The 15,039-nt window shown below is 55.6% G+C and overlaps 1 protein-coding gene across 5 annotated transcripts in view; it reads left to right on the top strand.

Moving 5' to 3' along the window:
• Positions 1–963: 963 nt before the first annotated feature.
• Positions 964–15,039, top strand: part of DGKZ (diacylglycerol kinase zeta) — a gene marked incomplete at its 5' end in the record, with an annotated part of 32,128 nt that continues 18,052 nt past the window's right edge. For 3 of the 5 annotated variants that reach the window (XM_080815285.1, XM_080815283.1, XM_080815282.1), the window contains one exon: positions 3,243–3,553. In XM_080815285.1, coding sequence (XP_080671411.1) covers positions 3,393–3,553 — 161 coding nt within the window. Of the gene's footprint in view, positions 1,246–3,242; positions 3,554–15,039 lie in introns of those variants that run through there. The other 2 variants (XM_080815281.1, XM_080815280.1) reach the window with 2 other exon arrangements.

The raw sequence follows: 15,039 nt of genomic DNA, 5'->3' as shown, positions 1-15,039 counted from the left end.
CTAGAATGCTGTTCTCCCAAATAGTCATGTCATTTGCTCTCTTGATTCATTTAGGTCTGTTCTCAAATGTCACCTCCTCAGAGGAGCCTTCCCTGATCTCCTACCCAAGTAGGAGATCAAACTCTTTCCTTCTCATCAAACTCTTTCCCCTTCATTTTGGCTTCATTTTTCTCTATAGCACTTCCGACATTATTTCATGTATTATTTGTCTCCTAGGTGTCTTCCCCACTAGAATCTGAGCTGTGTGAGGTTGGAGCTCTGGTTCCTCGCTCATTGTTATATGGTCTGATATAGTGCTCGATGCATAGAAGGCACTGAATAAATATTTACTGAACGGTTTCATTTGTAAACCCTTTTACCTCTTATTTAATCCTCACTAAACTCCATGAGCCCCATTATTACTATCGCCCCCCCCTTCCATTTCACAGATAAGAAAACTGAGGCTCAGAAAAGCTCCCTGACATACACTCATTAGTCTGTGTGTTTATATCCTACCTTATTGGGTTGGAGATGACTCAGAGAAGTAGCCCTCTCTGACCTGATCCAGTAAGTGGCAGAAACAGGACAGGAGCCCACATCTTCTGGCTCTGTTCCGGTTACTCCTTCCACTCCGCCGCTGTCCCACGAGCCCGGCCCTGCGTGAGATGGTGTGATGCTCGCAGAGGTGTGAAGGAGAGAGAGGAGTGTGGGGGCTGTCCACTGCCCGCCTGTTTACCCTCATAGTTGTGATGAAGCGGGAGATCTTACCAGGACCAAGAGGGGAAGAGCTCAGAGAGTCTGAATGGAGAGGAAGGCTGGACTGAAGCTTGAGGTTCAGATTCCAGCCCGGGCAAGCCTGGCAGCTGACGGACAGCCTCTGACTCGGGCTGTCTCCTGGCTGCTGGGCTGGGCTTGTCCTCACCTGCCTCCCGCCCTCCCATGCAGCTCCTGTTCCCGGCCAGCCTCCTGCCCCAGCCAGCGGAAGGCGCCTGCGAGGCCTTGGTCCTCTTCTGGGGCGGCCGGCCGGCCGGCCTCTTGCAGGGCCCCCCGGTCAGGAAGTGCCGAAAGAGGAAGAGAGTCGCCGGGCAGGATGAGCGTACTGGGGGCTGGTCACAGTACCGGGGGAGGCTGCGATGAGGCCACAGCTCTGGGCCCCGCGGAGGCGCTGGGGACAGAAGAAGGGGAAAAGCCAGGGGCACTGAGGCAGATGTGGCGCTACCGCTCCTGGGACGTGCCACAGATCCCAGCCGAGGCCCCCCGGACACAGTAGGTACTCGAGGTGGCCCAGGAATGGGCACGGGGACCTCTGGCCCTCTCTGAGTCCTCTTTTCTCTGGGCTGGGAGTGGTGGCAAACGTGAGCTTGCCCACCTGTAGTCCAGCGGCTCTGCAGAGGCTCAGAGAAGGGCAAAGGGGCTCTTGACGGGGTGAGGGGATTTCTGATGTTTGAGTTGTTAGGGGACTGTGTGCGGGAGGCTGGGTTGTTGAGGGAGCTAACAGCAGAGGGGCTGGAACGAAGAGCCCCCCACCGGAGTGCGGTTTTGGGCATTGTAAGGCTGTGTAAGCAAACTCAGTGGGGTCTCCAGCTGTCTCTCTGGTCTCCTCCCTCGGAGCTTGGTGTCAGAACCATTGGGAAACTTCCTCAGAGTGACCTATGCACCCCAGAAGGACAGCGTCAGGCGTACTTGGGGATTTCACTGCCCTCCTCCTGCCCACCCTGGGCACGTCTGCTAGCTGGGAGGCTGTGCCGACCTCCCTGGTCAGACCTTCTCCAGGCCCACAGGAATCTTGAAGGACGCTGGGAGAAAGTTCTGAGCTTCTGGGTGCCGGCTATTTCTCAAAACCACAGGCTTGCCCATAGGTCACAGCCCTGAGCGTTGGTTATATGTGGCTGGGTAAGGCTGGAAAATGGGCTGCCATGAAGCCCATTGGAGAGGGTGAAAGTGAAGGTGACACAGGATGTGGCTTTGCAGAGAGGAGAGCTAACAGAAACAGCGGGCAACCGATGTGGGCATCGGGGTGGCAGAGTTTGGGAGGAAGAGGACCATGTTCTCCAGGTTCCTGGCCTCCGTTGGTCATCCCTGCAGGGGCTGTCAGAGGCTGCCCAGCTGCTGGTTCCCAGCACGTGTCCTGGCTGTGCCACCCCCAGGGGACTCCTCTGGTTCCAACTTCGTTCCTCATTTCTAGAGGGTGATGACCTCTGCTGCCTTTGGGGCTGTGTGTGTGTGTGTGTGTGTGTGTGTGTGTGTGTGCATCCTCAAGGTATGTTTCTGGGTGGGTGGTATGTGTACAAGAGGGACATGGCCACCATAACTGTTCTCCTGGGGGGGGTAACTGTGAGCAGGAGAAAGATGTGTATGTTCCCTGTGGGTGTCTATCTTGGTGAATGAGAGTGTGGTCCTTATGTGTGCATCTGTATGATTGTGTAAGAGGCATGTGGGTGACTCCCATAGTGTAAGAGATGGACAGGATCTATTGGATATCGTTGTGGGAAAACAACGATTGTGTTAGACGTGTCCAAAAGGGTTGGAAACAACTGTGAACAGCTGAGGAGATGAATTTGTATGAGAACCGTGTATGTTCTCTGTTGGCGTGTGCTAGGGTCACTAAGTGACTTTGGTCCTGGTATGTATATGTCTGAGTGTGATGCCGGGGTGAGACGTGTTCTTAGTTTAAGTAATGAGTGAGCAGAAGTGTGTGTGAGAGGCGTGTGTGTTCTGCGTGTACGGGGAACACTGTATGACTTATGTTCCTGGGGGTGTGATTTGGGAGAGCCAAGGGGGTAAGGGCGGAGACTGTATGAGTGGTTGTGAGCAGGCACGGGGTGTATAAGAGAGGTGTCTGCACCGATGTGGCTGGGGCAGAGTGGTGGTGACAGCTGCCCTCGCAGGGGTTCACTCGTGAGCGTGTAGGTTGTTCAGGGCGGGGCTGAGGGGAGGAAAAGATCGTGTGTGCCTGGGTGTGCTCAGTGCCCGCGTGTGAGACCCCAGGAGATACTGTGGGATCCAGGGGGACCAGCCTAGGGGTGGGGAGGCGGGACCTCCGGGGCCCCGCCCCTCCCGGGCTCCGTCCTCTCCTGGCCGCCGAGGCGGGTGGCGGCGCGGCCGGCGGCCGGCAGAGGGCGCCGCGAGCCGGTGCCGCCGCGCAGCCGAGGGGGCGTGCTCGGCGGCGGGCAGGCAGCGGCCCGGCCAGCTATGCGGGGTCCTGCGGCCGCGGCTGGCGGCACTTCCTGGAGCGGCGGCGGCCGCTTCCCGGGCACCTGGGCGTGGGGCGCGGGGGCGCGCGGCGCGGGGCGGGTGGAGCGAGGGCGCGCCATGGTCGCGGCAGGCGGCGCGGAGCCGGCGTGCTAAGCCCCGGCCGCCGGCCCGGCATGGGCGTCTCCCGCGGGCCCGCCGCCGGCCGGGGCTAGGGCCGGATGGAGCCGCGGGACGGCAGCCCCGAGGCCCGGAGCAGCGACTCGGAGTCGGCCTCCGCTTCGTCCAGTGGCTCCGAGCACGACGCGGGTCCCGAGCCGGACAAGGCGCCGCGGCGCCTCAACAAGCGGCGCTTCCCCGGGCTGCGTCTCTTCGGGCACAGGTGAGCGCGGCGGCAGCGCGGTGGGTACCGCGGCACCGGTCGGACACTGCGCCGGGCTCCGGGAGGCGCCCCTCGCGGTCTCCGGACTGACAGTGAGTGGAGGTCTCCGCCCGGCGCCGGCCGGATGGGCTGAGTTGGCTTGGCTCCGCGTCGGGGTTAGCTCCTAGAGTCCCGGCACTGGCACCGGGTGGGAGTCATTCGCTGGCACCCGCGGCTTAGCGCGCCTCCTCTGTGGTACCAAGGCAGGGTCTGCTTCCAACTTGCCTGCGGGGTAGGACCAGCAGGTAGGGCCCCCCTGACTGGCCGCTCACCCGTTCTGGGCACTGAGAGAACAGGGCCTCCTCTGAGCCCCCTGGCTGCAGTGAGGTGGGGAGGGTGTCACGGCCACCCCCAACCCCCGCGCCTCGGTGGGGCCGTTTGCCTACCGCCACTGCACGGCATCTGCAGAACATGGCCTCTGTTGATATTGGCTGTCCCAGAACACTGGCCACTGAGCTAATTGCTCATCACTGTAAGCCTCTCCTTGAGGTTGGGGGTGCCTGGCCACCTGTTCTATATTGCTCTTAATTAGTGGAGAGACCCTATCCTCTACCTCTGCTAGGCGGTAGGCATTGCTCCCCCTACCCCCATCCCGCTCTTGCTGGGTGAGGCATGGGGTGGGCAGCAGTCTGAAATACGCGCTGTGGCTCTTCAGGCTCCGTGCTGCCTCCTCCTCCTCCGGCACACCAAATGTCACTGTCTTATGCCTGGGACAGGGTTGACCAGGACTCTGGTGAGGAACTGGGGGAGGGTGTGGAAAGGTGGAAGGCAGGCAGCTCATGGCATGTGTGCCGGCGCTGGCTGGGAGTCCTTCCTGCCATGCAGCCCTGGTGTAAGGTGAGGGAAGGTGGAGCCCCACGAGGACCCCACCTGGCTCCTTGGGCTTTTTCCTGACTGACCCCCGCCCTTCTCATTGGTCAGGGAGCTTGCAGCCAATCAGCTAAGGACCCCAGAGCCAACTCAGGCTGGACTCTGACCACTTGGAGCCTGCCCAAAGCCTCCCTCTCACTTTTCTTCAGTTGCCCTGGCTTTGTGGCATTCGGCACACCCCCTACTCGAGCTTTGCCCTGACCCTTCCCAGGGTAGACTTTACCCACCAATAACATGGGCAGTTTTCTCCTGCTCTGCGGCTTGGCAGACCTGTAATGCTGACCTGTGCCCTCTGCCAGCCTTACCATGGCCCTGTTCTTTGTGTCTGTGTCACCAAGCACACCCAGAGATCAGGATTCTCACACTGCCAGATGGAGCTCCGTGGACTCTTGTGAAGCCACACAAGCTTCGGTGCCATATAAAACGGGGCAGGGTGCAAGGCTTCCAGTACCTCATTCTGTCACCCACAGCCCTACAAGATGGAGCAGTTTACACCCAGCCCTGCAGGATGTAGCCTCCAGTGTTCACAGGCTCCGGAGGGGGAGGGAGGGGCTCCGCCAGAGGCTTCCTGTCCCTGCCCACAGGGCACCAAGTGTCGGGCTCTTGTGACCTGTAGCTGTGCCCCTCCTGAAAGGCACAGGTTAGTGCAGGTGGGGTGAACCTCAGGCACGTTCAGGGGGGAAAGAACAAGATGCAAGAGAACCAACAAATACCTTTACGTAATTCTCTAAGCAGGAGAGGTGTGACTTTTCCATTTTTATAGATGAGGAAAAACACAGGCTCAAAGACATAAGTGGTTTGCCCAGAATCACACAGCAAGGAAAAAGGAGAGAGAGAGTTTGAACTGCAGTCCAAAACCCTTTCTCTAGACCGGGTTCCTGAACAGAACATCACAATGACCTAGGGAGCTTTAGGAAATTCAGATTCCCAGATCTTATCCTTAGCATGCCTAACTCATCAGGGCTGGAGATGGGGCCTGGGTGGGGTCTTTTGTTGTTGTTGTTGTTGTTTTTAAGCTTCACAAGTGTTTCTAATATGCTCCCGGGTTTGAGGACCAAAGTATGACATCACTCTGGGGATGGTAAGTGATCTGATAGGCGCTTAATGAGAAGAAAATCAAACAGCGATCTCTGGAAGCATGTAAGGAGTGTCTCTGTGTAGTAGCTGCGCAGGGCAGTGGGGCATTCAGAAATGAATATATTTCGAGACCCCATAGCCAGGGAGAGGGCAGTGAGGGAAAAGACTCTCCTGACAGGCCTGGGAGCTCGGAGAATCAGATGCCCACTGGGGCTGACCCCGTCCGCCTTGCTTGGGTTGGAGGGAGGGGGAGACATTTGGAATAGTACACTTGTTTTGGGCCTGGCACCTTTAATGTTTTTTATCTCATCCAGCCACCTTTGCTGGTTTCCGTTTTCAGGTGAAAGTCCCCAGCGCCCTAGCTGAAGCAGCCCCTCACCTCCATCTTTTCCTCAGGCTCCACGTTCATCCGTAACCGGGCTCTTGCTTCTCCTTGGGCTTCCACCCTCTGCATTTAGGCCATCCTCACACCTTGGGGCTGAGGGATCTGATAAGTGAATTGACAGTGGCTAGAAGGGAGGACCAAAGATAACAAATCGATTGGTGGTGGCTGCTGCATTCTGATCTTGCCTTGGTGGTTGAGTTCTATAATCAGCACTGTGCTGTGGGCTTGGGAGGGGTAGCGGTGGTACCCTGGCCACGCGTTTGCCATCCCCGAGCTGGGCAGGTAGAACAGTCTCTGAATGGCAGCCTCTTTGTCATCTTCCCTCAAGAGGTTTTTCCTTAAAGCACATCTCAGACCCCCACAACTGGTTTCATCCTCTTGGAATCTGGGGAGTGGTAAGAATCTCTTCTCTTTTAGCATAGCAAGACAAAAAGCTAGGCTATGATCCAGCCCCGTTCCACCTCATGGATCCTTGCTGGGAACCATCAGCCCCTCCCGGAAGAGTCCTATAGGCCCTGCCCTAATCCCAGGACAAATGGGTTTTCCCCTGTCCTTATCCTTCAGATCCTATTGGCCTAGTGGGTAGTCAGTCACAAGTGGGAGGCAAATTGACTCCTGTCCTCTCCTGCTCTTCCAGGGCACACCTAGAGAGAGGACTCACTTAGCCCCTGGCCTGGTCCCAGCAGCCTGACCTTGGGCAGGTCGCACAGCCTGTGGATTAACTGGTTTTGCACCTCAGGGGCATCAGAAATTACTTGGCGCTTCACACACCCAGACATAAGGAGCCTGGGCCTCCAGAGCCCCTGGGAGCCTGAGCATTGGCTCCGCCACCCCTGCCCTTCCTTAGTGCTCAAAGTCCTTAGTTCCCAGAGGGCATGAAATGCACCTGTGGAACAAGTTTGAGACAATAGGTCCCATTGAGAGGTGATGCCGCACAGCCCCAAGTGAGCCCGGGCTTGAAGTCCAGACTGGTAGAGGGTGCCCGCTGGGCTGCCTGAGCTGAAGTTTGGGTTGGTTTCTGCAGTGGTCAGGTGGCACATGTTGAGGGATTCCTCTTGCAGAGCAAGAACCCCTGTCCGTGGTGCCAGGATGTCTGCGAGCAAAGGGGCCTCTTTGAGTGGTTTGTCCTACTCAGGCTAATACTGGGAGTGGCCCAGGTGCAAGTCAGAGTCCCTGGGTTCCTGCCAGCTGGAGAAGAAAAAGTGACCCCAGTGGCTGAGCTGTGTGTCAGTTTACCCCATTCTGCTGTGCACGCCCCTACTCCCACACCCGCTGGTAATGTCATGTGCGAGCATGGAGCTGGCGGAGGTCAGGAACTGGAATGGGTCTCTCTCTCTCTCACTCTCTCTCTCTCTATCTTCCTTTGCTGCCACACACCCGCCTGAGTCTCTGGCTTACAAGTCAGGGGAGGGGATGGGCAACTTTTGTCAATTTCTGTCTGTGCCATACTCCAAAAAGGTCAGATCTCAGGATGTGGAGCCGCCCCAGCTCCCAAAGAGAGCAGGAGAATGGTGTCCTTCCAGGCAAGGATGGAAGAAGGACTGAGTGACCCTAGTCAGAGAGCGTTGGCCCTGGGCAGCTGAAGGTAGGGGAAAGAGAATCAAACCTACCTTCCTCGGCTTCCTGGAGCCCTCTCCAGAATTTACCAGTCATTCCCCCGAAGCAGAGGAGAAGTGAGTGGGCACACTGGCTCTGAGACTTGGTCTGTCCTGGGCTCCAGGAGAAGCAGAGGTTGGGTCCCTATATCCCTGCAAAGGCTAGAGAGAGTTTCAAGGTCCAGAAGCTGATGGGCAACTTGTCCTTGCAGTATTGCTAGAGTGACACAGGGGGGCGACAGCTACCATTGTGGAGAGGGAGGTGGAAGGGGAAATTCTTCCTGGAGCCTGTCCACTTGTACCAAACACCTGCTGTGGGTGGACCCACAGCCACCGCCCGCTGGCCGGTTACCTGATACCCCGCCTGCCAGGACAGAGCTGGTCAGAAGGAGGCAGAAGGCAGGCCCTGCGGGAGCCTCCACAGCACCTGGCCCAGCCCCTCCCCTGCCCTAAACACTGAGGCCCAGTGATGTGGCCCTGACTGGGCCAAGGTCTCACAGCCAGCTAGGGGTTATCCGGGACCCCAGCACCGGTCCCCTGACTCCAGTATCAGGTCAGTTTGTACCACATCTTAGGACCCCACAGCCTTCCTTGTTTTCCGAGGAATCCTTCTCATCCAGCACCTTCCACCTCACCTCCACCTGTCCTCCTCCCTGCCCCCTCTGCCTCTCCTTCTGGAGGCTGCTGCCGCCACCTGAGTAGTTCTCAAAGTCATCACGGGAGACGGCGTGGCTAAGAAGGGGAAGCTGTCGCACCTGTGTCTAGGCTTAGCAGCAGCCTAGTGGGTGAGATGAGTGGGTGGTGCCAAGCACTCATTTCTTGCTCCCCTGGACTGCTTCCTCTGTTTACTTTGTAGAGGCCTTGATACCCTTAGGGCACCCCCAGAGTTCTCGGCATGGGACCTGCCTGGCACTCTAGTCAGGGCTGGCAGCCTTGGAAGGTAGTTTCGTGTGGGGAAGAGTAGACCAGAGCAGTGACCAGGCGCCCTCAAGGAACTAGCTACCCATCTGCCCTCTCCTTTTTGCCCCCTTCCTCAGCTGAGACACAAGGGAGCCGGTCAGGTGGTGGAGAGCAGGTTTGAGTGAGACCAGGGGCTCTGTGGCCCAGGGAGAGGAAGGGGAGACTGAGGACACGACCACTCCAGCCCTCCCCCACACTCCCCTGCATCCAGGCATGTGATGTGCCAGCTCATCTTTGTCTGCCAGTTAACAGTTGTTTTCATGTACTCCTTAGAACAATCTCGTAGTTGGTTTTATTCCCATTTTACAGATGAGGAACAAAGGCTCAAAGAGGTCAGAGGCCTGGCCTCGGAATCACACAGCTCACACTGGATCTTTTCAGAACACAGGCCGTCCTACTTACTAGCACCCTTTTCTTCTGTTTTAGTTTCCCAGGCCCAAACTGGTAGAGCCCAAAAAGGGGTTTGAGTGCTCTGTGAGATGAAGAGATTTTTGTCTTGTGTGGGAGTGAAGACCCATGAGACATCCCGCTCCTGGACCCCAAGAGAGAACTGCCACCAGGATCCCAGCTGCAGGAGGAGCAAGGCTGGGCTAGGGGGATCCTTGGGTATGGGACTACAAGAGAATGAGGGAGAATGGGTTGTGAGCGGGTTGTCCTGGGCTCCCTGGGTGGATGTGGAGTGGAGGGGCGAGTCTGTGATCTTTTGTCTTGCTTTCAAAGCACAGGTTGCAGAAGACTCGAGACATGTGCAAAGGAACCCTTGATATCACCCTGAGGTCACAGGTGGCCTGTGGCCTGTGGCCTGGGGAGAGGTGCTGGGGAGGAGAGCACAGTGCATTGGGCCTCACTTGTACTTAGCGCCTAACAGTGAGAGGTCTGAAGAGAGAGGAAGGGCCCCAGAGCCCTCCCCCTCCCTTTCAAAGACCTCCTCCCCCTTGCTCCTGGCAGAGCGCCAGTCCAGAGCTCCCACGTAGAGGCCTCTCCCCTGCCAGGGTTGAGCCCGATCACAGCACATGCCAAAATAGCTGTCTGGGAGCCTGGGCCTGCGCCGCCCACGCCCCAGCATCAGCATCTCGCGGGTTAACAGCTTGCCTGGCTCTCCGCCCCCCCTTCCCCAGCTTGCTGACATTTTACTAAGGCGGGGGCGGTTGTGAAAGGGAGCAAGCTGGTTCCTGCTCCCCAGCCCACACAGACACCCCACTGACACAACCTGCCACCCGCTCACCCCCCGCTCTGGAAGGCATCCTTTGGGGGGAGACCTTCCGGCCCCACAGACACGGGGTTCCTACTACGAGACAGTGTAAGGAACACAGTTGGGGTTCCATGCCGCTGCTGAAACCCATCCTTGGAAGACGCAGGGCAACCCCGGGGAGCTGTTCTCCCTCAGGGGCTGGGGAGGGCGTTTTTTAAGAGCTATTTTAAAAATCTTTTTAAAAGCACAGAATATTTTACAATTAGAAAAGCGTACAGAATCATGAAACACCCATTGCTTCGGTCAAATCTTACCGTTGTGCCGTATCTGCTTTAGATGGAGGTAGAGGCCCCATGTGTCCCTCCCCAGAGGAAACCGCAATCCTGTGTTTTGGTGTTTGTATTCTTAGGCCTTTTAAAAATGTTTCCTACATAGATAGGTGTCTGTCTGTAGCAACAGGTAGTACTGTTCTGTATGGTTCTGCACTGGATTTAAATGGCATGCTGTACCTATTCGGAATTCAGGGTTTTTTCCTCCATATCGTTGTGGAGATTTAGGCGTCTTGAGACCTGAGCTCTGGTGTGCCCATTTGGGCTGCAGTGTACTAATCCTTTCCGAAACTGTTGGACAGCCTGTTTGCCCAGTACCCTGCTGATGGACAGTCCAGGCACTGGCGGGGTCTTTGCCATGGAAGCCGTCTTCAGGGACTGTTCCAGTCCACGGCTCCTCGTGTGTTCGGGCCGCTGGTGCTTGGTGACAGGGTAGTGTATCTTCCCTCTAGACAGCCATTGTCAAGCTATGCTCCAGAGTGGCTGTCCTAATCTTTAGGTCTCTGGAGTTAATTTCCTGTCTTGAAAGTTTTGGTCAACTGAGGAATGGGTTGCCATGAACAAACTTTCCAGCTCCCGTGAGCAAGACAGGGAGGTGTTAACCCCAGGTATCAGGTGAGGAAATCGAGGCTCAGGGTGAGCAACCTGACTTGAGGTCCTGTAGCTGGTCAGAGGTGGAGCCCCTCTGGACCTTTGGGTCCACATCCTCGCAAAAGCTCTTTGTCTCCTGCAACTTCTCCAAGAGACTTTAGGCACAGTGTCTGCCTCAAAGGCAGGAAAAGGCCCCTGAGTGGTGCATGGAGGCAGGGCTGGGGAGTCGAGGGGGAGGGGTTGACAGCTGATTCTGAGAAGATCTCCTAGGGGATGGAGGAGGGAGCAACATGGACAGAAAGCTCAGAGAGGGAGTTAAATTTTGAATGAGGGATGACGGGGTGTGCTGCTCCGCACAGATGGGGAATGGGAGCCTGCTGCAGATACAGGAGAAGGCAACAAGAGGTCTCAGCCACGGCCACGAGGGAAGAAGGACCTGGGGGCCAGCAGGGTGTCGGGAGACACGGAGAGAGATAACCCCGTCAGGGATCAGTTTCAATGTGTGCCTCTGAGACACAAGAGTACAGCCCAAACCAGCAACTTGTCCTCCCAGTGCCGGCGGGAAGGCCTCGGGAGCTGGCCGGCCTCTGGGTCGGTGTGCCCGAAGCTCTGTGCTCTCAGTTTCATCCAGGCAGTGGAGCGTGGACCATTCACTTTTTCCTCCATTCACTCTTCGGTCCTCGTCCGGCACTTCTAGACCCTGGGGATGCAATTACGGGCAGTTCCTGGTCTCTGGGGGCCCACAGTCCTGTGGGGGATACAGGCTTGCAAACTAGCGCTAATGGCTGAGAATAACAGAGAGAGGGCCCAAGCGTGGGAGCAGCTCACCATCCCCCCCCCCTCCGGGAGAGGGGGCTGGGAGGAACTTTCCAGCAGACCCAGTGTCTGAGCCAACTCTGAAAAGACAAGAGGAAAAAGATGAGAGAGGTCACTAAGCAGAAGAGGGGAATGGCGTTCCAGATAGACTACTGGGTGCCAGAGGCCAAGCACAGAGAACCCCTTCCAGAGGTGGGGAGTGAGGGGTTTGGAGCACGGACCTAGAGCAGACTCCTGGGTTGGAAACCCCAGCTCTGCCACTTTCTAGCTGTATGGCCACAGGCAAGTTATTTAATCTCTTTGTTCCTCAGTTTCCTCACCTATAAAATGGGGATAACACTACTAATTTTAATGAGGTTCAGTGAGCTTAAATTTGTAAAATGCTTACTTAGAACAGTGCCTGGCACAAAGCGCATTATGTGTCTGTCAAATAAAATGTAAGAAAGTACGGAAGAGATGGGACAAGAGGCCGAGAGGCCAGTCATGTCCAGTCCCAGGGCTATGCGTTGTGCTCACCTGACAGTGGAAGGCCAGTTGGGTCAGCGGGCGCTCTAGAACGACCTGTGGTACCTGTGGCAGGATGGCTTGGAGGGGAGGCCCTAAAGGAATGAGCCAGTCATTCCACAGACATTTCTCCCAGGCTTTGCAGGAGCCGGACCATGAGACAGGGACTCGGGACACCAAGGAGAGACCGGGGATGCTTCCTCAAGGAGCTCAGAGCAGGGGCTTGGGCCTGGGCCCAGCCCCCAAGCATCTGAGTCACCCTTCCTCTCCCTTCCTTGCCCACAACCCTCATGTTGCCACGTCCTGCTGTCCAGGCTTCACAAGGAAAGCCATGGAGAGCGGGAGTGGGCAGTGGCACCCAGCCCCGACAGGGGTCTCCGCTGTTCACTCTTCGGGTCCTCTGGAGAGGAGAGGAAGGTAGCTGCTAGAACGCAGGCTGTTGCCATCCCCTTGTGCCCAACAAACAGAAGTGGCCTGGGCCGGCCTGGGCCCTGTGGTCAGCCCTTGGGTGCGGTACCCAAGGCAGAGGAAGCCCTTCTCTTCCCTCACGGCTCTCGCCCCTCCCCCACGGAATTCCCTTTTCCTTCCTCCTGAGCCGATCGGTGGTAAACACTGGACTCACTGCCAGGCCCTGTGCTGGCCAGGCCCCGACAACGCACAGCCCCTGGGTCCTGGCCCCCAGCAGCTTGTAGCCTGGTGGCCAGTGGGATTGGGGGAGGAACAAGCCATATGGATTTGAAAGAATGAGGGCTCCAGGGGTCCAGAGGCAGAGAAGAAGCCGAATAAGTGGTGTGAGGTGCCCGGTGGGAGTGGTGCCTTCTTGGCTGGGGCAGCTGTGAGCGGGGGGGAAGGGGCCGGTCTTCCAGGCAGAAGGTAGGCTGTGCGCGGCCGGAGTGCGGGACAGAGGAGAGGATGGCTGGGTTAGAACCCGGTTTTTGTCAGCATAGGAGGCTGAGTTATTGCCGCACCGAAACCACATTTGCCAGGCCGGAGGATTTGGAGTTGCTTCTGAACTAGTGGTTCCCAAAGTACGGTCCTGGGGGTGCCCTCGACCCTTGCAGAGGGTTGACACTATCAACACTATTCCCATAATAGTACTTTCAGAGCTGCCCTGGCTCATGCCCTTTTCACCACGTTAACAGTTGTACCCACAGCGCAGAGGCGAGGGTGGCGTCAAGCAGCTTGGAACTTGGGCACAGACCGAGGCAGTGGCCCCAGTGTAAACTGGAAGCTGTTGTATGCCTCCCGCTCACGACAGCAAGATGCAACAAAAAGTATTAACTTTACAAAGTCCAGATCCTCGAGTCTACCTCTTCCCACATATTCTGTGTGGAGGCTGCAGTTTTGCTGCAAACCGGACTGTGACGGTTGTCTTGAAAAGCAGGTTTGGGGTTGTTTTTTTTTAAGATTTTTTATTTATTTATTTGACAGAGAGAGATCACAAGTAGGCAGAGAGGCAGGCAGAGAGAGGGGGAAGCAGGCTCCCTGCTGAGCAGAGAGCCAGTGCAAGCCTGATCCCAGGTGGGATCATGACCTCAGCCGAAGGCAGAGCTTTAACCCACTGAGCCACCCAGGCACCCCTTGAAAAGCAGTTTTGTAGCTGAGTTGCAAGCTGTGTGAGTTAACGTGTTTTAAGGAACACCATTTTAACGTGAAAGAACACCTGATAGACAGAAGTCTTCAGACTTGGGTATCTGGCAGACATTTTCTCAGAAATGAATGAAGTGAGCTTGCCACTTCAAAACCAGTATCAGTATTTGTTGCTAATGGTAAACTTTGAGCCTTTGAAAAGCAAAAATTAGAATTTTAGAAACCTTGTTTCCACTGTCTAGGGCCTGACAGCTTCCCAGGACTTTAAGGACTTTTCTGACGAGACCAGTGGTGATGTTAGCAAGTGTGAGTTCTTGATTTTGTATAAGGAAATGTGTCGACATTTGGCAGATCTACATAACTCAGTAAAATATATTTTCCAATGCTCGATGTTACAGAATTCAGAATACAAGAGTGAAAAGTTCATTGATACGGTTTCAGACTCCACGTAGCCACTAACCTTTAAGAAACGACCACTTGTCATATTGTGATATAGTGGCAAAGAAGAACATCCATCACTGCCTGAAGAGCCCATTAAAATACTTCTCTTCTAATGACATGTCAGAGGGAGGCAGAATTTTCTTCACATGCTCCACCGAAACGTATCACAACAGACTGGCTGCAGAGGCAGTTGGGGAATCCAGCTGTCTTCTATTAAACCAGAAATTAAAGAGATTTGCAAAAATTAAAACAATGACACTCCTCTAGCTATTTTTTTTAAGAAAATACAGTTTGTGTTTTAAAAGAAAAGTATGTTATTTATGTTAACACATAATGAGTTTATTGGGGGCTTTTGGTTTTGTTTTTATTTTTGTTTTAAGATTTTATTTAGTTATTAGAGAAGCACACTAGAGAGAACACAAGCAGGGGGACAGGGAGAAGCAGGCTCCCCGTTGAGCAGGGAACCCCGAGGGGAGGCACGATCCCAGGACCTTGCGATCATGACCTGACCCAAAGGCAGGCACTTAACAGACTGAGGTACCCAGGAGTTTGTTGTTTTTAGATGAGTCCATATATTTTAAATTTCTCAGTTTTCATTTCTTTTTATTTTATTTTATTTATTTATTTGACAGAGAGACAGCGAGAACAGGAGCACAAACAGAGGGAGTGGGAGAGGGAGAAATAGGCTTCCCGCTGAGCAGGAAGCCCGATGGGGGCTCGATCCTGACCCGAGCTGAAGGCATAAGGCAGCTTCTTAAGTGAGCCACCCAGGCGCCCCCTCAGTTTTAATTACTAATATGGTAAATAGCAGTAGCTCTAACCCCCTGAAACAAAATCTTTTGGGGATCGTCAGTAATTTTAAAGAGTGTCAAGGGGTGGTGGACGTTTGAGGGCTGCCACTCTCGACCCTAGAGAGCCAGGAGTGTAAGCTGGAGAGGGGTGGCATTCTGGACAGCATGAGTGTGACATGGGCTGGCCTTTCTGGGACACGAGCCAGGGCAGCTCTGGCAGGCCCCTTTGGCAGGGCCAGGAGACCCAGGTTGGACAGTCCCAGCTTAGCCACTTCTGAGCCTCAGGTGGCCCTGTTGGTTTAGCTG

The sequence above is a fragment of the Martes martes genome, assembly GCF_963455335.1.
Source record: "Martes martes genome assembly, chromosome: 10".
Lineage (NCBI taxonomy): Eukaryota > Metazoa > Chordata > Mammalia > Carnivora > Mustelidae > Martes > Martes martes.
The sequence above is the reverse complement of the archived record's forward strand: the minus strand, read 5'-3'. Positions and strand labels throughout refer to the sequence as shown.